This window comes from Macaca fascicularis, chromosome 2 (genome assembly GCF_037993035.2).
Source record: "Macaca fascicularis isolate 582-1 chromosome 2, T2T-MFA8v1.1".
Lineage (NCBI taxonomy): Eukaryota > Metazoa > Chordata > Mammalia > Primates > Cercopithecidae > Macaca > Macaca fascicularis.
In genome coordinates, this window is record NC_088376.1 from 109,606,431 (window position 1) to 109,625,754 (window position 19,324).

Here is a 19,324-nt window from a genome sequence, read left to right on the forward strand (position 1 = left end):
ACCACCCAGAGGAATGGGCAGAAGTTAAGCCTGGCTGGTAAGGCAGTGGGTGGGGGGAAGGCTGTGGTGGAAGCTGGGATTCTAGTTAGGTGACCCTGAGGGGCCCAGCTCCCAGGCTAGGGAGTCTGGGGCTTCATCCTGAAAGTGATGAGGAGAGCGTAAGTGCAGGGGTGAGGCAGCGTGAATGTGCATGAGTGTGCACATTTGCAGGGCAGGAGGAGGAGGTGCTGAACCTTTTTTTTTTTTTTTTTTTTTGAGACGGAGTCTCACGCTGTTGCCCAGGCTGGAGTGCAGTGGCGCCATCTCGGCTCACTGCAAGCTCCGCCTCCCGGGTTCCCGCCATTCTCCTGCCTCAGCCTCCTGAGTAGCTGGGACTACAGGCGCCCGCCACCGCGCCCGGCTAATTTTTTGTATTTTTAGTAGAGACGGGGTTTCACTGTGGTCTCGATCTCCTGACCTTGTGATCCGCCCGCCTCGGCCTCCCAAAGTGCTGGGATTACAGGCTTGAGCCACCGCGCCGGGCCAAGGAGGTGCTGAACCTTAATATGAGGAGGGTCCTGCAGGAGTACCCCCTCCCCAACCCATGTCCCATCCCTAAGCTTCCCCCTTCCAGTCAAGGGCATGACTTCCTCACCCTCTCCCTCTCTCCAGTTCAAAAGTTCCTTAGTGGCAGGCTGTGCCCAATGTACAGACAGGGAAACAGAGGCCCAGGAACAATGGGAGGGCCCAGAGACCGTATCTGTAGAACTTGTGCAGGGCTCAGACCCAGACCTCTGGCTCCAGCCCACCAGGTTCAGCTAGCTAGATGGCTCAGAGAGGTTGGGCAACTCACCTGAGGCACACAGCAAGATCCTGGCAGGGCCCTGCCTCATAGCTATCTTCAGGCAGCCCTGATGCTCCCCACGGAGTGGGGTGGGGTTGGGCGGGGTGAGGACAGAACTGGCCAGTCACGGCGTGCCCAGGTGAGTCAGTGGCTGCCCCTGTGGCACTCTAACCAGTAGCCAGACCTGGTCTCTCCTCTGCATTCCTGGCCTCTGTCCACGCTAGGTCCCTCCGGGGCAGGGTCACTGGGGCCTCCCCTGTCCTCTCCCAGGCCTGGCTCCTCAGGTCCCTGACACACCTTGTCATGACACTCACTCACTCTGGTATTTCCTGGTCTGAACAGGCAGGGAAGTTCTGCCTTCTGTGGAGGCTTTTTCATGGGCTGCTGTGGAAGCCCCTTCGTTATCTGGTGCCCAGTGGGGGACAGTAGAGAGACGCACTGCCCAAGGGAGGGGGCACTGAACTGTCACACCTGATCCCTCAGTCTCATGCTCGCCTCTCCTCGCTGCACCCTTCCCCGGCCCCTCGGTGGCTCCAAGCCTCTTGTCCTAGGCAAGCACCCCTCCCTGCTGTCGCATATGTCCCAGCTTCCCTTCCTCTCCCTGCCCAGGCACACACTCAGTCGCTGGAGTTTCCCAGACCCGAGCTCCTGTTCCAGCCGCCAGGCATTTGCCATGCCACTCCCATGCGAAAAGGCCACCTCCTGGAATCCCGGGTCGGGCCCTTCCGCCCTAACCAGCCGGCGTCACCTCCTCCTGGCAGTCTCTCCTGCTGGCTGGGGCCCCGTGGCCCTGGCACCATGGCTCAGGTCAGGCCTGGGGCGCTGCCCCAAACCCGAGCCGGCTAGCAGCCAGGTAAGGAGGACGACGCTGTGAGCCCCGCGGGGACCGAGGGGGGTCTTACGAGGGATTCGGACGGCCGGGGGATGACTGCCGCTGGGACCAAGGAGCTGGGCGGGGACCGCGGCAGCCAAGAGGCGGGAGCCCCCACCTGGACTGGCTAAGCGTGGAGCACCGACACCGGTCCGCAGACGCGCGCCCTCCGTCGCGCCCTTACCTGAGCGCTGTGGTCGCCCCGCGCCTGGAGTGCTCGCGCGGCTCCTAGCTCGCACCCCCACCCTGCCCCCTGCCAGCCCCGCCCCCTTCGCCCAGCCCAGCCCAGCCCCGCCCCTCCCCGCCCCGCCCCGCCTCCGGGTGCTGTTCTGGAGTTGCGGGGGCCACCGGCGGGCCACGGAGGAGGTGGCGCGCGGCATTGATCCGTCCCCCGCCCCAAGTCTCTCCTGAGGTCTCCCTCTGGTGTCCCCCGGGATGCGGAGGCCCCTGGGATCCGGCGCGGGGAGGAAAAGTGGGAGACTTGACCCCTCCGCCCCCTAGGCACCCACGCGCATACTCAGGCTCGCCTCTCGCGCCCCGCTTCCCCTGCAAGGCTCTGAGGCCGCCGCCGCGCCACCACCTCGCCCCGCCAGTCAGTCGCTCTGCGAGCCTGTGGTGCAGCCCCGTGACCTCCCCGGTCTGCCCTGAGTCACAGAAGCCGGCACACGCGGAGCGCTGTGTGGGTTCGTGGAACTTGGAGCCGATAGAGGCCTGGGTGCCGCCCCTCTTGTGCGACCTTGGGGAAGTCCCCTTTCCTCCCCACTCCTGAGTCTGAACAGGCCTAGCAGAGCATGAAGCCGGCCGGGTGTGTTTTGTGCGAAGGGCTGAGACCTTGGAAAGGGTGACTGAAGACTGGTCTGGGACAGACTCCCCGGGAGCGGGAGGGAGCATAGTTGAAACCTGTAACAAAGAAGGACCCCGTCAGCGGCCTGGTCCCCCTCTGGCCACCAGGCTAGTCACCCACTGCTGTCAGTGGCACCCAGGTTCCAATGAGGAGAAGGCTCAGGGTCCAAGACGGCTGTGGAAAAGCAGAAAGGGTGGCCCACCAGCCCCCTACTCAGCCCCCTACTGAGGAGGTGGGAGGCATCCCCCATCCTGCCAGGCTGAAGACCCCCCCAGTGGAGGTAAATGGGGGCCTGGGGCCTGCCAACCTCATCCCCTGGCTCCCTTGGGTTATTGCCAGGTGGGAGTTTACCATCTGCCAAGCTGCCCATCACGCTAGGTTTGGAGGGTTTCCGGCCTGGGACCCTTGCCTGAGTGACTGCAGGCCGCACGACCTCACCCTCTTACCCCACATTGCTCTCTTCCTGGGTCCCCGTCATGCAGAGCCGCCCCTTCCTGCTTCTCCATCCCTCCGCACACAGCCAAGGCCCGCCCTAGCTCTGGCCTCCCCCTTTTCAGCCTTGTTTTCTTGCCCCCTCCTGCACCCCCTGCTGCCTGAGGGGCTCCACTCCCAAAGGCCCTGCTCCTCTGGTAGAGGTGTTGCTGTGTTGGTGGCTGGGGGCTGCCACAAAGGAGGCCTCTGGTGAGTGAGGTGTCCCCTCTGGCCCTCTGGGAAAGCCTCCCCTCCCCATGCCCTCCACCCCCAGGCTCCGGACCTTGGCCCCCACCCCCCTTCACAGCCCTGATGGCCTGCAGGACTGTCTGCTGGGGCACTTGGCTCTCTGAGTCTACAGCACAGCCTGGCAGAGCCACCACCCCAGCAGGTGGAATGAACTGAGGCTTCAGGTTCTAAACAGGCCTCGGAGACTCTGTGTGCCTGTGGGGCAGTGGGAGGTAGCAGAACATTCTGGAAAGAGACCTGGTATGGGGCCTTGTGCTGCCTTCCTCTTACTGTGTGATCACAGGCAGTGTGCGGCCTCTCTGTGGCTCAGTGCCCCTGCTGGTGAAATATCTTACCTGCACCTCCTTCTCAGGTTATGTGGGACTCAGAGGAGGGGTATGGTGGGTTCAAGGGGCTCCTTCAGGGATGAGCACGGTTTAGAGGATCTATGGGTCCCCTAGAGCATGGGTACGGGCCACCAGGCATCCCTGGGGCTTGGGAGGGAGGCAAGGGCTGGAGAGAGGCCATGGCCTCAGGAGGAGCATATGGCCTCACTGCTTGTGACAGATAGGGGCAGGTGGGGCAGGGCCCTGAGCAGGACAGATCTGATCTTACGCTAGGTGTCTCTGGGCCTCACTCTCATCATCTGCACGTGCAGCTGAGGGAAGGCAGTGCTGCCTGGGCTCAAGCAGGAAGGGAAGGGCTCCCACGGCTTCCTCCCTAGAGTCCAGACTTCCTGTTCAGCCACATCTAGGGGTATGGGAAGGCTGACTGAGCTCTGGGCAGCAGGCCAGTCCTTCCCCCATTCCCTGTGTGACCTCATGGACACTGCAAGCCCAGTTTTCCTATCTGCTAAATGGGGCAAGACCTGCCCAGCCTCTCTTCCAGCTCATTCTTGGCTTGGGGTCAGGTAAGGCCTCTGGTAGTGCCCAAAGGACAGCCTCTGCTGAGTCCACCTGCCTTCAGTCCCCTGCAACACAGCCAAGGGCCCCTGGCCAATCCTACCACAGATGTGTATACACCGACCCACACTCACTGCACACAGATACAATTCCACAGTCCACATGAACCCATCTACCACTGAACCCACTGGTAAGGACTCCAAGTTGCACAACTCTAGTGGCGGCCCTAGGCACGTGTGTGCAGATCGTGTGCCCATCCGCAGGGACACAGACCTGCACGCTGCTCCAGGGAACACACACGTATGTGAATGGCACCTGTGATTCTGGAGCCATCGAGATTCACACCCAGTCACACACAAAGCTGCATGCATAATGCACACGCACTCCCGTGTGCACCAGTGCCTTAGTACACAAGGCACATGCTCAAGCACACGCAGGTCTGGTGCAGGCCTGGCCAAGCCCCACAGCTATTCTGAGCTGAGCCTGGGGCCAGTGAGGTCAGGGATAGCCAACTCCCAGCAGGCCCAAGCTGCTGTGGCACAGGCCTAGGCTGCCCAGCTCCCGCCCCCACCCTAGGCTGAGTCCCTGGATCCTAGCCTAGCTTTGTGACTAGGGGGTCCCCATTTCCTACCCCCAGCTTCCCCAGAGCTAAACCTTAAGCCCTGGAGTTTCAGGCTCCAGGAGACAACATTCCACAGGGTCCTCTGGGCACTACCCCCTGCCTTGCTCACAGCTTCCAATCCAGAGGCCCTGGAGGCTGGACTGGGTCCCTACAGGAAACTCACAGGAGCTAAAAATAGTACAGGAGGGAGAAGCAGGGTTCTGCAGGCCAGCATTCACAGCACCATGTATGGAGGGGACACTGTCTTCCAGGGATCAAGGCTGGAGGACTTGGAGTCCAGAGCTCCCCAACTCCAGATATGATGGGCCCAACTGATTTTGGGGTGCAGAGGGATGTGGGGGCCTCCTAAGATGAGGTCCTCCTAAGAGCAGAAACAGCACTGGACACTGGGCAGTGCCCTGGGTTGGAGGCAAAGGCTGAGTTGGAGGCCATAGTTCCTGTGTGACCATAGGCAGGGCATAAACCCTCTATGAACTTAAATTCCTTACTGAAAAGCCCTCAGAGATGTAAAGTCCCTCAAAGATGGGGGGAAAAAACCCCATGTGGTGTTAGGTACTGATTTTCATCCTCAGCTCCTGGCTCATAGCTCCCATTGCCCTTGTTACAGTCTTTGGCTATAACGTGTTGGGCCTCAGGGCAGGCCCCAGGAAACGGAATCTCTCTGACCTTCTCCTGCCCTGCTTTCGCCTGCCCCAAGCCAGGACCCTAATCTTCCTGCACCTTTCTGATTGTGAATCTTAAGATTCTCCGCAGAGAGTGTCCTGTCCTGTACTCTGGGAGGAAGGAATGCAGATGTCATGAAGCCTCCATAAACCCCAGGAGGACAGGGTTCAGAGGGCTTCCAAATGGCTGAACATGCGGAGGCTGGGTGGCATGCCCAGGAGGGTGTGGAAGCTCCACATCCCTTCCTCCATATCTCACCCTATGCATCTCTTCACCTGTATCCTTTGTAATACCCTTTACAGTAAACCAGTAAAAGTAAGTCAGTGCTTCCCTGAGTTCTGTGACCTACTCCAGCAAATGAAGCCCAAAGAGGAGGTTGTAGGAACCCCAACGTGAAGCCGCTTGGTCAGAAGTTCCAGAGGCCAGACTGGACTAGTGTCTTGGGGCTGGGTGGGTAGTCTTGGGAACTGAGGCCTCAATCTGTGGGATCTGACACTATCTCCAGGTAGATCCTATCAGAATTGAATTGGAAGGCACTCAGTTGGTGTCTGCTGCTTGGCGTTTAGGGGAAAAACCCACACATTTGATCACAGAAGACTTCTGTGTGGATGATTGTTGTGTTGGTGTATGTGCAGAGGAAAAGATACAGTTTGAGAGAGTTTTCAACTTTCAGGATGTTCGCCTTAACGTGGTGTTTAATACTAGAGAATTGGAAGCAATGGAAATGTCCAACAATAGGACAGAGATCCAACAAGGTTTTTTTCTTTTCTTTTCTTTTCTTTTTTTTTTCTTTTGAGATGGAGTCTTGCTCTGTCACCCAGGCTGGAGTGCAGTGGTGCAATCTCAGCTCACTGCAACCACCTCCTCCTGGGTTCAAGCAATTCTCCTGCCTCAGCCTCCCGAGTAGCTGAGACTACAGGCACGTGCTACCGGCTAATGTTTTGTATTTTTAGTACAGATGGAGTTTCACTGTGTTAGCCAGGATGGTCTCGATCTCCTGACCTCGTGATCCACCCACCTCAGCCTCCCAAAGTGCTGTGATTACAGGCGTGAGCCACCACACCTGGTCCTTGTTGAGTTTTTATACAGTGTAGTATCACACAGCCTTTAACAAGAGTGATAATAATCATAATGACTAGCATTTAATGAAGGCTTGTGATATGCTGGTGCATGATACTGAATTTTTAAAAAAATAGAGATGGCATTTTGCTATGTTGCCCAGGCTGGTCTCGAACTCCTGGGCTCAAATGATCCTCCTACCTTGGCCTCCCAAAGGTGTGAGCCACTGCACCTGGCCCATGATCCTGAATTTTATCTGTTTTACAGATGAGGGACTAAAGCTCAGAGAGGTTAAGTAGCCCACCTGAGGGTTCACAGCTGTCAGTATGCTCATGTTCCAGAAACCTTAGTGCAGTTTTAAGCTTTAATAACTTCAGAAGTTAGAACATATAAAGCTACAAATTTCCCAAAAAAATGTTTTGAAAGTTTGTTTAAATTCTCTTTATGCTACTTTAGTTTTGTGAATTTTGAATGACCTGTTTCTTTTTCTTTTCTTTTCTTTTTTTGTTTTTATTTATGTATTTATTTTTAGAGAGACAGGGGTCTCACTATATTGCTTAGGCTGGTCTCAAACTCCTGATCTCAAGCATTCCTCCCACCTCAACTTCCCAGTGTTAGGATTACAGGCATGAGCCACCACACTCAGCCGACTTAAATTTCTTTCAGTCAACTTTGACTATCTTCAGAGGCACAAAAGGAAACTTAAACTTTCAAATGGTGCTTTTTTTTTGTTTTTTGAGACAGAGTTTCACTCTTGTTGCTGCCCAGGCTGGAGTGCAATGGCACGATCTCAGCTCACCGCAACCTCTGCCTCCCAGGTTCAAGCGATTCTCCTGCCTCAGCCTCATGAGTAGCTGGGGTTACAGGCATGCGCCACCATGCCCAGCTAATTTTGTATATTTAGTAGAGATGGGGTTTCTCCATGTTGGTCAGGCAGGTCTCGAACTCCTGACCTCAGGTGATCTGCCTACCTTGGCCTCCCAAGGTGCTGGGATGACAGGCATGAGCCACAGCACCTGGCTAAATGGTGTCTCTTATACATTTGTATTTTATACTTCTGAGGTTATTAAAGCTTAAAACTGCACTGAGACCCTTGGGGCACCCTGCTATTTAAGTTCAATCAGTTTGACTTTGAAGCCCGTGTGATAGTATTTGGCTGTGGTGGGGTCAAGGAGGATCTAGAGTACTTGAGTTGGTTAAAAAAAGTTCTGGGTACAAAAGTGTACCCAGTGTACAGTACACAGAAATAGTGTACAGTGAGATCTCAGCTGTGTTCAGGAGTCTGCAGAGAAGTGGAACCCACGCAGAGCAGGGGCCATCTCAGGGGACACCGGAAGATGCATGTGATTGTATTTTCTTTCAGATTTATTCACTGGGCTTGCCCTACTTCTTGATGGATGGATGAACTTTACAGAAAACAGAAATAGCTCTCCCCTTGGCTGAGCTGTGATTGGGAGCCTGTAAGCAGCAGAGTGCTACCTGTCCTGCTAAGGAGAGCCAGCCAGCACTCCCATATTCATTAATTCATATCATCCTCACATCATCAGTCCTGGGAGCCTCACCCTCCCCACTCCATGGATAAGAAACAGAAACAGAGGAGTAACGCTTTGCTCAATGCATCACTGACAGGCTCACTTAGTCCTCACCCTGTCCAGCTTCCCTGACCCCATGTCCCGAGGGTGACCTCCCTGACTGGTCAGTGTGGCTTTCCCTAGCCTGGCCTGTGAGCAGCAGCATGAGGAAGTGGGGATTGGAGTGATGTAACAAGTGATCTGGATTTTAGCAGAGTTCCTGTTTGCCTGGCCAGGGCATGCCTGGGGAGGACTGGCTGGCCCAGCCCACTCAATCCCCGGATTTTGCCTCCTGCTGTTGAGTGTTTCCTCGATGGGTCTCCTGGGCCACAGTCCTTCTCCAGCAGCTCTCGTTTTCCTGCCTGGCTGTCATCTCCAGGCCCTGACACTGGCAGGTGCCTGCAGGTGGCCCTCTGCTCCCTGCTGCAACCTGCTGTGGTCCTTGCCCATTCATGGCATGTCCAGGCCAGAACCTCACGGGGCTCTGGAGCCACAAGGTCTCCCCGGTTCTCAGGGCAGGCCTTGCTGGGCCATCCCCAGCCTGCACAGACCTTCACCGGTGTCCCTGGTGATAAGGGTTCCAGGGGCCCAACACCTGGACTGCTTCTTCCAACACTCAGCAGCAGGACAAGAATGGAAGGAAGGAAGGAAGGAAGGAAGGAAGGAAGGAAGGAAGGAAGGAAGGAAGGAAGGAAGGAAGGAAGGAAGGAAGGAAGGAAGGAAGGGAGGGAGGGAGGGAGGGAGGGAGGGAGGGAGGGAGGGAGGGAGGGAGGAGGAGTCTACCAACTCCAGGCCTCCCCACTCCTCTTCTTAAGTCTTCAGCCCCTCCCCCAGGTCTGTACATTTCCTCAGAACCTCCTTCTGTCCCTCAGTTGTCAAGGCTCAACATGGGGTCAGGGCCAGAGTGCAGTGTGGGTCAACTTCAGCATGAGGTCGGGGTCCTTGCGCTTAGACTGAAGTCAGAGTCAGCGTTCGGGCTGGGGCAGAGATTGAGGGCAGTCAGAGTCAGAAAATAGTCTTCCAGCCCTTCCAGGGGCGGCCCACTTCTGTCCTGTGGGGCTGAAGATGCTGGCTTCTTCTGGAACTCTCCATAACACTGCCGGCTGGCAGCTCTGACCATACCATCTCCTGCTCTCCGGCTCTGGTGTCCAGGGTGACCAGAGCCGCCTCTGGGCAGGAAGCCAGGCCAGAAAGACCAGGACATCCCTGAGTGCCTGTCACCATGGCAACCTGCCCGCTCTGCCCCCTCCAAACTCAAATCCAGTATATTTTTCAAATCTAGCATGACAGAATGGGAAGGGCCTCCTAGATCAGCAGATTCCAGCCCCACCCCCTTGTCCCAGATGGAGAAACTGAGGCCCATTTGCAGAAGGGAGGGGGACCTGTTGATTAGGGACCTGGCCCCAGCCTGTCCTCCCTGCCGCCCACCCCCACCTCAGTGTCCCTGGGGGCGCGGAAGGTGGGGGCAGGGATGGGGAGCCTGCAGCCCGATCTCTCGGGAGGGAGGGGGCGGGCCCTCCACCGGAGCGATGGCGGGGGCGGGAGGCGCGGGAACCTGACACCGACGATGAATAAATGATGCTCGCTCACTACCCGTGGCCAAAGCTCGCGGCGACTGGCAGGGGCAGTGACCGGCGGCCGGCCCGTTCGTCCCTGGGCTCCGCAAGCGGCGCTGTGGCGCGAAGATGGCGGGGCAGCCGGGCGCGGGGACCCTCTGGGTGCTGGGCGGCGCCGCACTCGGGGTGTGCCTCGCGGGGGTTGCCGGGCAGCTGGTGGAGGTGAGGCCGCCGCGCGGAGGGGCTGGGGAGGCTGTCACCCTCCAGGCAGGGCGCTGGGGGAGAGAGGGCGCCTTTCTGATCCGGAGCTTGTTTGATCCCTTCCTCTTGCCCTGAGAGATCCAGTCTCCTGGGCGATGCAGCCCTGCCCCAAACCCTGCCAGGCTGTGAGAGAGACTCAGCCCCACTCTTGGGGTTCCTGGTCTGATGGAAGGGCACAGTCCCCGATTTCTGGAACATTAGTCTGAACGAGGGAGACTCACTTTGACTTTAGGGATTCCCAGTCTGACTGGGGACACAGCCCTGCCCAGACTGATGGGGGATACTGGGTCCCCATCCTCCAGCCTTTGGTCTCACTAGCACAGAGGTACACAGCCCTGGGTTTTCTGGACCTCTAGTCTGATGGAGCAGATCTAGACCCTGAATTTAGGGTCTTCTGGAGGCAACAGCCTCTATCTCCAGAGATGCTCCAGGGACCCCTGTCTAATGGAGGGGGAGATATAGCCTTAAGATAGAGATGAGGGCATTCCAAGTTGGAGAGTGGGGGCAGCAGGATGAGGAGACCCTTTACAGAGAAGCCATGTGGAGCACTAGGTCCAGAGGGGCAGGCAGGGCAGGATCCAGGGACTGGGGAGTCTGACTTGGTCCTGGTGATAACCGGGAGCTTTAGAAAGTTTCTGCTCAGGGATGAGTCAGGATGAGTTCTGGGTTGAAAGGAGGGTAAATTGGAAGCAGGCACACAGTGGGAGAGGTGGGAGGAGCTGCTGAGATAGCACAGCAGCAGGTGGAGAGGACGGCTGGGTGGTTGGACAGAGCCTGGCTGGAGCCAGGAAGGGTGGGGCCATCTGTAGCCTCTCTAACCCCCTTGTACCCCACTCCTGCTGAGCCTGAAAGGGGAGCCAACGAGGGAGCTGGCAGACCAGACCTAGAGTTCTGGATTGTGAGACCCGAAGGAGAAGGCCCAAGAGCCCGGGCAAGGGAGGAGTAGGGGATGCAGGCTGTGCAGGCAGGGGCGGACCAGAGGAGCAGGAAAACAGAAATGTAGAGGCAGTTAGAGGTGCCCAGGGAAGTCCTGAGTGGCAGGGGCTTGGGAACAGTGTGGGATGGGGAGGACAGAGCCATGAGGAGGTCGTTATTGGGGGGACACAGCCCTGAACTGGAGGGTTTGATGGGGACATAGGGACAGAGCCCTGAATCCAGATGTAGCCTGTCCCTGCTGTTGCCCAGAGGGCGTGACCACGAAGCTGGGCTAGAGTCAGGTGTCAGCTCCAGTGTCCCTGTAAGGAGAGCTATGCTGGCTTTAGCCCCATGGGGCATACTTAGGCCCCTCACAGGCTGTCCTGAGGCCTGGGTACAGAAACTGAGCTGGCCTAGGTGCAGACAGAAAGCTGGGGGCGGGGTTAAGTCAGTTCTGAGCCAAGGACCCTTCTCCCTCACCCCCAGGAACTCATCTTCTCCCAGTTCATCACAGGAAATTGCATTTGGAGGCCATCTGCCTGACATCTGCCTACAGCCTGAGCAAAGCCCTAGCTCTTCCCTCACGGAAGCAGCAGAGACATGGGCAGGGCTGGGGGCCATGTCACCACCCACCTCAGCCCTGCATGGCTCACCATCACCCTCCATCAGCCCATGAGGCCCTGAAGGAGGTGGGAGCCTCCATGCTCCAGAAGTCAGACCCCAGCAGGGCCCACCATGAGGAGAAGACCAGCTGTTACCTGCTGTCGTCCACCCAAGACCCCTATCAGTGAGAGTAGGCCCAGCTCCACCCACATCAGGGCTGGGGCAAGAATGTGTAGGAAGTGAGCTGCCTTGGCTCAGAACCTGAGAACTTTGCCATGGCCCTCAGAGTCTTCCAGTCATACAACCAATCGGGCCAACACATTGGGCCTTAGAATTAGGGCAGCTGCCACCACCAAGCCCCTAACCCTAATGGCACAGACATGTCCCTGACCACACCCACATGCACGCCAACTACACGTGTGCCCAACCTCACACATGTTCCCCAACTTTATATACATGTCTGACCCCTCACATATATCCAGGGGACAGTACTGAGGAATGGTGTCATCTTGTCAATAGCTCACCCTGGCAAGGAGAAAAGAGCCTGAGAATCAGGTACCAATCCCAGACCACAGATCCTCTGGGTTACCTGGGACAGGTTGCTGATCCTCTCTTGAGTTCTGCAACCTCTGAAGGGTGGCATGCACTAGATGAAGAAGCACCTGGCTCATGACAGATGCCTAATCCATGTTTATGGACCTGGGGAAGAAGGACTGGATGGTCAAACTGCAGGTTGCCTTTCTTCTCAGAAAACCAGAAGGGACTACTCGTGTCTGTCCTTATTTGGTAATCAGGGGACAACATCTCGTTCATATGCCCCAGGGCTCTCTCTCCCTCAGAGGACAGACCCCTCTCCCTACCCCTCAGCCACACTAAATGACAGACATGGGGTCATATCCATCTCTGGTCAGGGACAGATCTACTCAAATTCCACTCTGTGGGTCTATGTCCCTTCAGACCTAGGGAGGACCGTGTCCCCTAGACACTCAGGGCAGGACCATGTCCCTGAGACACCCAGGGCAGGGCCATGTCCCCTAGATACCCAGGGCAGGACCATGTCCCTAGATACCCAGGGTGAACCATGTCCCCTAGACACCCAGGGCCAGGGCCATGTCCCCTAGACACCCAGGGCAGAATCATGTCCCCTAGACACCCAGGGCAGAATCATGTCCCCTAGACACCCAGGGCAGAATCATGTCCCCTAGACACCTAGGTCAGGACTATGTCCCCTAGACACCCAGGGCAGGACCATGTCCCCTAGACACCCAGGGCCAGGATCATGTCCCCTAGACACCCAGGGCAGGGCCATGTCCCCTAGACACCCAGGGCAGAATCATGTCCCCTAGACACCCAGGGCCAGGATCATGTCCCCTAGACACCCAGGGCCAGGATCATGTCCCCTAGACACCCAGGGCAGAACCATGTCCCCTAGACACCCAGGGTGAACCATGTCCCCTAGACACCCAGGGCCAGGATCATGTCCCCTAGACAGCCAGGAGCAGGGTTGTCTCCCCTCAGACCTGGGCAGAACTCTGTCCCCTAGACACCCAGGAGCAGGGCTGTGTCCTCTCAGACCTGGGGCAAGACTGTGTCCTCTAGACCCTGGGGCAGTGTCCTATCCCTTCAGTCCCCCAGGGCAGGGTCACATCCCCCTGGAAAGTGGGAGTGTCTGGCTGTGCTCTATTCAGGCTTGCTACAGCCACGATTCTGCCTTTTGGCCTCCAGGTGTCGCCGCAGCACTGCAGGCCTTTTATTTATTCAGTGCCTGTCCTGTGGACACTCTGGCAGCCTTCTATTCAGAGAGTGACTCCTAGTAGGGTAGGCGACCAAAGGAGGCCGCCTGGCAGGGGTCCAGGCCAGCTGGCAGAACGATGAGGCCCTGACTCCTAGCTCCACACCTCACCCTCACTGGGGAGATGTGAGAGCAAAGCCAGTCAACCAGCACCCCCCAGGCCTTACCTTGTCTCTGGCCTTGGTCCTGAGACCCCATCTGCTTGGGTGGAGCCCAGGACTGGAGTAGGAGGGTGTGTTCGTAGGGGTCTTGAACCTGGCCAGGACAAGCCATCCATGTTTGCTCCTCCAGGCCTTGGTTTCCCCAAGCATCAACCACCCTCCCACTTCAAATCCCTGGCTCTGCTCAGTTCTCTTGCTCTAAATCTGAAACTTTCCTAGGTCTAGGGTGTTGGTAGTGCATGCTTAAGAGAGTTGATTCTAGGAGATTCTGATATGCTTGGACTGAGTGTTTGCAGAGACCTGGGCCCTTCTCAGCAGGTTCCAGCCAGCTGGCCTCTGCCTAACTCACTCCCCTCTCTCCTGACCCACAGCCCAGCACGGCCCCGCCCAAGCCCAAGCCGCCCCCGCTGACCAAGGAGACAGTGGTGTTCTGGGACATGCGCCTGTGGCACGTGGTGGGCATCTTTTCACTGTTCGTGTTGTCCATCAGTGAGTAGCTGTTCCCTTCCCTCTCCGCCACACTGCAGTGGGAACGCAGCACCGCCTGCCCCCCAGAGGGCTCGGAGCAGCAATTCCGGGCAGTGCAAGTAGGCCAGGCACCCACAGGAGACCCACAGTGGTTTCTGGCACCTCCTGTTCCTCACAAACTCCCTGTGGAGGGCTGACAGGCCGGTGGTGACCTGAAGTGTTCTGCCGGACCTAGGGAGGTAGCCACATGGCAATTACGGTAATTACAGGGAACTCCACTGAACTGAGGACTAGGACGAGGACGTGTCATTTTTCCCTATGGCTGGCCTCCTGATGCTTTTCCTGCAGTTTGGCCAGCTTAAAGGCCCACACCCAGGGGCCCCAACAAAGCCATCCTCCACTAGAGGCTCCCCAGACGCCCAGCAGATGTGGCTCCCAGGCTTCGATCCCTGCCTTGTCAAATACCATTTTCCGGGAATGACTCACACCCGCCTCAATTAAAAGCAGGAAACCCATTCCTCTCCTGGGCTCTGGGAGCTTCTTGATGCAAAGTCACAGCAGAAATGGGCTTGGCCTGCTCCCCTTAGCCCTCCCTTCAGGGTGGAGGTCTGGAGGTGGGGAAGGGGACAGAAAGGCACAGGAGACAGAGGCCGAGTGGGGAGGCTGCCATGGCACAAAACAGTCTGACAGAGGTTCCCACGAGGCAAAAGCAGAGCGTGGGGGAATGCAGGCAGTAAAGGGAGAAGCAGCCTGCTCCCCTGCAAAGGCGTCACAGAGGAGGGTCCTCTGCGCTGCAGACCGGTGGGCGGGTGGATGGGGTTTTGCAGGAGGGGAGGCTGGAAAGGCATTCTGGGCAGAGGGAATACTGTAAGCAGAGACTGGAGGAGATGCAGCCTCGCGCAGGGTCTCAAATGACCCCAACTGGACATTTGCTGAGTGCAACCTGGGTGGGGAGTCGAAAGCTGCACTTAGTCCCAGCCGAAGCTGTCCCGGGATGGGGAGCCCCAGAGAGCTGGGTGGTCGACAGAGAGCCCACCCAGATGTGAGGGGCTCCAAGGAACACATGACATCTGATTTGCATGTGCTTCTCCTGGCACCAGAAGTGCCATCCCAAGAGAAAATATCTGCCCTGCAGAAAATTCCTGCCCCCCATCTGAGCAAGAGCCTGTGCTTTGTTCCCAGCCGAGGCTGAAAACCAGTTAGGCATCTTCGTGGAGGCCCCACAGACAGACAGGTGTGCCTGCAACCTCAGCCAGGTGTTCAGAGAGGGAAACAGCCCGCTGCAGGGCTGGGAGGTCATCTGCCCTACAGGAGCCACAGGCACAGCCTAGGACGCAGGTCTAGGGAGCAGCGGGGAGAGCGCTGTGGGCCTCAAGACACAACAAAGGTGCCTGGGGCCACATGAGAAAATTGCAGTGTCAGACCCCAGGTAGCACTCGGACATCAACCACACAGACCATCTCTAACCCCATTTCCTAGAAAGGGTAAGGGATAGTCCCAAGACGCCTGAGCAGCAGGCAGCACTTGTTACCTTCCATTGCCGGATCTAGGCAGTGGGGATAACACAGCTCCCTCTCCTGGGGGAAAACATTTTTCCTGCTTCCCAGTCTGCTTGGGCCTACGTGGTGAGGCTGTTATTGGAGCATCGCCCTCAAAGCCCTGCAGGAAAAGGGGATGGGGCTAGATGGGGTGCCCCTGGAGGTCTCCTCCAGACCCAGGGACTTATATCCCAAGCCTCTGCCTGGGCCCTGGAACTTGACCCAAAGCTCTTTGTGTCTCGCTTCTTTGAAAAGAAGCGACCAGGCCAGGCTGTGTGGGGCAGGCCTGAAGTAAGAGGCGGTGTTTGAGCCCTGCTCTGGCTGCCATCAGCTGCCCACTGAGTGCCTTTGGAAGCCCCAGCCTCCCAGGGCCTAGGACCAGCTTGCATGGAGCCTGAGTGGGCATGGTCCCAAGGAGGTTCCTGGTGGGTGGCTAGAAGAGGTGGCCTAAGCCAAAAGGGTTAGGATTGGGTACCAGCTTTGGGACTTAGGCATGGACACAGGTTCTGGAGAAATCCAGGACCCAGCTTCTTGGATAAGACCTGCTGTCTACTCGGGTCCACCCCCGGACAGTCAGATCTACAGCTGGGGTCCTTGTGCAGCACCCTCCTCCAAGTGTATGCCTGGATGCTGTTGGCTCCCCAGTTCATTCACTCTAGAGTCCAGTCCTGTTCCCAGAAGCAAAGGCTTTGAGATCATCCCATTCATTCATTCATTGATTTTTTTTTTCTTTTATTCTGAGCCTGGGTGAGACCTAGTGGGACCACAGTATTTGTCTGAAGGGGTTCTGCCTTGGTTGCATAAAATGACCCCAGAAGGTACTCCAGTCCGGACTACATAGATCTGATCCATATTCCCCAAAATAGACCTGGCTTATCCTCCTTGGGCCTTTCTGCCCCCAGGAGTCTGCCAGGAACTTATGTCTGGTCATCTGATTTATAATAGGAACCAGCTCCATCCCCTCCCCTAGGACTGGGGCCAAGGTGGTCAGGCTGTGGGGGCCTTAGAAAAATAAACTCAGTGCAGCCAGGTCCTGGCAACCCTGACCTGCCCTGCCCATCACTAGACAGGCCAGCTCCATGCCCTGGACCAACTGGCGTGGGTGCAGCTGCCCTCAGCCGGAAAACCACTCCTGAAATAACTCTGTCTGAGGTGAACGCCCCAGGGCAGGGTCTGTGCCCTCTCATGGGCTCCCGCCCTAGCCAGGGAGAGCCCAGGGATGTCCTGGGAGGCTGAGGAGGACACGCAGAGCCACGTCCTCTCATGACTGAAGCAGCTTTGGCCCAGCTCTCAGTGGCATGGGGAGGAGAAGCTAAGTTGCACACCCAGAGGCCTGGATTGGAAGTGCTGGATGGCCCCCAGGAAGCTATGGCTTAAGTCATGGTGCAGACCTCTGCCTTACCCTCCAGTGACTCTCAGTCTAGTCAGAAAGACCCTCAAGACCAGGACTGGTGACATAATTTAGCCAGGGGCCCTTCCAAGCATGGGGGCCTGTGCGGCTCCATGAAGTCAGCCCTGCTTAGGAAAGCCACCTTGGTCATCACAGGGGTCTTGTCAAGATGCTGAGCCTCCTGCCAGAGTTTGGTGGGTGAGACACATGTGGGTGGATGGGGGCGGGCCTGAAGGCAGGTGGGTGCCATTCCTGGGGTGTCTGAACCCCAGCCCCAGCCAAGCCTGCTCTGTCCTCCCTACAGTCATCACCCTGTGCTGTGTCTTCAACTGTCGTGTGCCACGGACCCGGAAGGAGATCGAAGCCCGGTACCTGCAGCGAAAGGCAGCCAAGATGTACACAGACAAGCTGGAGACTGTGCCACCCCTCAATGAGCTCACAGAAGTCCCAGGAGGTGAGCTGGCCCTGGCTCGAGCCCTGCTATGCCAGCCAGTTCCTCAGTCCTGCTGCCTGGAGTCACCCTGTTCCTCCGCTCCAACCACAGCAGGTTCAGGGAGGGGCCCCAACCTTGCCCCTGGAGACCAGAGCACAGAAATTGGTTGGCATGAGGCAAATAGAACGATGAGCCTATTCCCCGGTAGGAAGAAGGAAGGAAAAGGCAAGATGTAGGAGGTTCTGGGGCCCTTCCCCTCGGGACAGTCAGACCCCAGGACCTTGTCTCACCACCATCACATGGTCTCTTTCCCCTGCCCCACAGAGGATAAGAAGAAGAAGAAGAAGAAGGACAGTGTGGACACAGTGGCCATCAAGGTAGAGGAGGATGAGAAGAATGAGGACAAGAAGAAGAAAGGAGAGAAATGAAGACATCCTGGACAGCTTGGGCAGCAGGCCCTGGAGCTCAAGCCGTGGCCAGGGTCCAGGAATGTTGGACTCTGAGCTCATTTGGGGACCACAGAGGCTGTGGTCATAGAGGGAAGCTGAGGCCCATGGCTACATCTTCATGGCCCCTCAGGGGCAGGAACCAGACAATCTAGTAGGTGTCCTGTCCCCCAGCCCAGACTTGGCTCCTTTCGCCCCATCCACATGGGTACTGCCTCGGCAGAGGTGGTATGGTGCCACTGTCCCTCTGGAGATACACTGCTCTCCCCACCCAGACCTGCCTCTCTCCCACCCTTTCTGCCAGGGATGGCGGTGGCTGTGAAGGAGTAACAGGATAAGGGGTTACTTTAGCTACCCTTTCTGGCGCAAAATGGCTGAAGTGCATGGGTCAGGGTGTGAGGCCACACCCAGACTGGCCATGAGGAGGCAGAGAGGGTCACTGGGGGACATTGTGGCAGCAGGAGGGACTCTGTCTGGCCAGGACAGCTCAAGGGAGTGAGTAGAGGTGGCTTGAGAAATGGAACCCCCAGCCCAGCAGACACCAAGCTCAAGGCAATGGGAGACCGTCATTTCACACGTTGTGATGAAGCTGAGGCTGCTGCCAGGCCCGGCATGAGGCCCAGAGGCTCGAGCTCGGGGCTGTGGGCTGCAGGGCTGGGTCAGGGGTACACAGAGCTAAGGTCGGTGGGCTAGAGGGTGCAGGAAAGAAAGCTGGGGTCTGGGCCCCTCCTGGGAATCAGAGTATATTTAAGAAGCCAAGGGGGACCTCGGGCTGTTCTGGCGGCCCCTTCTATGCCCAACTGTTCTGGGAGGTCCCAGGGCCCTGGGAGATCACAGCAGCGCCTTCCACCTGCTGACCATAACAGTGCCAGCTTCTTTGCAGCTTCCTCTTCTACTATTTCCCACTACGGGCACCTAAAATAAGCATCTCTGACCAGAAGACAAAGGCCCAAATAGCACCTGGGGGAGGGAAGATGCACAGAGGTGCTTCCAGATGGCATCGAACAGACTAAGGCTCTGAAACCTAGGCCTGAACACTAAGGTCTCGAGACACCAGAGGTTCCTGAGCCAGGGGAGCCTGCTGGAAAAGCAGCCTTACAGAGATCTGTGAATAAAGCTGAGTGCCTTCTCAGAGCCAGGCCTAGAAAACGGCCTCCTGAGATGACCCCTCAGGATGCGCTATTCCTGGGGCATTTATGTGGAGGGTGATGAGCAGTCAATGATAGATGGCTCAGACCAGGCTAAAGCCCCCTCCCTGACCCTTCTCCCAGCCTGAATTAGGATGAGATAGAGGGAGAAATGGGAGCCAAGAGGCTGAGGGGCAGCTGCAGTCACCTGGGCCCACCCCGGAGGCAGGCACAGGACTCGGGAGGGACGCCGCCAGCTCTCTGGGTGCTGAGTTCACAAGGCTGCGTTCATGACTTTCAATAGACCTGTGATGGTCTGTGCCCAGTGCTGGGGACACAGAAGAGTCAAACCTGGCTTCTGACCTGGACCTGGATCATCATTGTACAGGGAGGACAGTGATCCAGGCTGATGAGGAAAGCATATATATAACATGGGGTCTTAGGAGCAGTGAGGGGCAGAGTGATGGCAAAAGGCCCCGCTATGGAAGCTGAGGACTCTGACACCAGATGGAGGCAGTTGACTGACCTCTGCCCTTGGAGTCCAACCCATGGGCTTCTCATACCTAGGGGTGACAAAGGC

At 57.4% G+C, this 19,324-nt stretch overlaps 2 protein-coding genes across 12 annotated transcripts in view; one reads left to right on the top strand and one right to left on the bottom strand.

The window, feature by feature from the left end:
• The window catches only part of ALS2CL (ALS2 C-terminal like), a 25,110-nt gene extending 23,161 nt beyond the window's left edge, over positions 1-1,949 (bottom strand). For 8 of the 9 annotated variants that reach the window (XR_012431075.1, XR_012431076.1, XR_012431077.1 and 5 more), the window contains exon 1: positions 1,879-1,949. The gene's annotated coding sequence lies outside the window, so the exon portion shown is untranslated. Of the gene's footprint in view, positions 1-1,725 lie in introns of all 9 variants that reach the window. The other variant, XM_045384976.3, reaches the window with a different exon arrangement.
• On the top strand, positions 1,575-18,766 carry TMIE (transmembrane inner ear). 3 transcript variants are annotated; one of them, XM_045384978.3, is made up of 4 exons: positions 1,575-1,676; positions 13,714-13,831; positions 17,043-17,192; positions 17,496-18,766. In XM_045384978.3, the coding sequence occupies exons 2-4, from the start codon at positions 13,780-13,782 to the stop codon at positions 17,597-17,599; spliced, it is 306 nt and encodes a 101-aa protein (XP_045240913.2). In that variant the 5' UTR covers positions 1,575-1,676; positions 13,714-13,779; the 3' UTR covers positions 17,600-18,766. The 3 variants fall into 3 exon arrangements, with proteins under 3 accessions (XP_045240913.2, XP_073888021.1, XP_073888022.1); XM_074031920.1 differs by lacking the exon at positions 1,575-1,676 and adding an exon at positions 9,656-9,832; XM_074031921.1 differs by lacking the exon at positions 1,575-1,676 and adding an exon at positions 9,656-9,832 and having other exon boundaries at positions 13,714-13,797.
• The last annotated feature ends 558 nt before the right edge of the window (positions 18,767-19,324 follow it).

Coding starts and splice junctions, on each gene's coding strand:
- TMIE (XM_074031920.1), top strand. CDS start 9,740: ATGGCGGGGCAGCCGGGCGCGGGGACCCTCTGGGTGCTGGGCGGCGCC. Junction 9,833..13,713: donor TTGCCGGGCAGCTGGTGGAG/GTGAGGCCGCCG, acceptor CCTGACCCACAG/CCCAGCACGGCCCCGCCCAA. Junction 17,193..17,495: donor GCTCACAGAAGTCCCAGGAG/GTGAGCTGGCCC, acceptor CCTGCCCCACAG/AGGATAAGAAGAAGAAGAAG.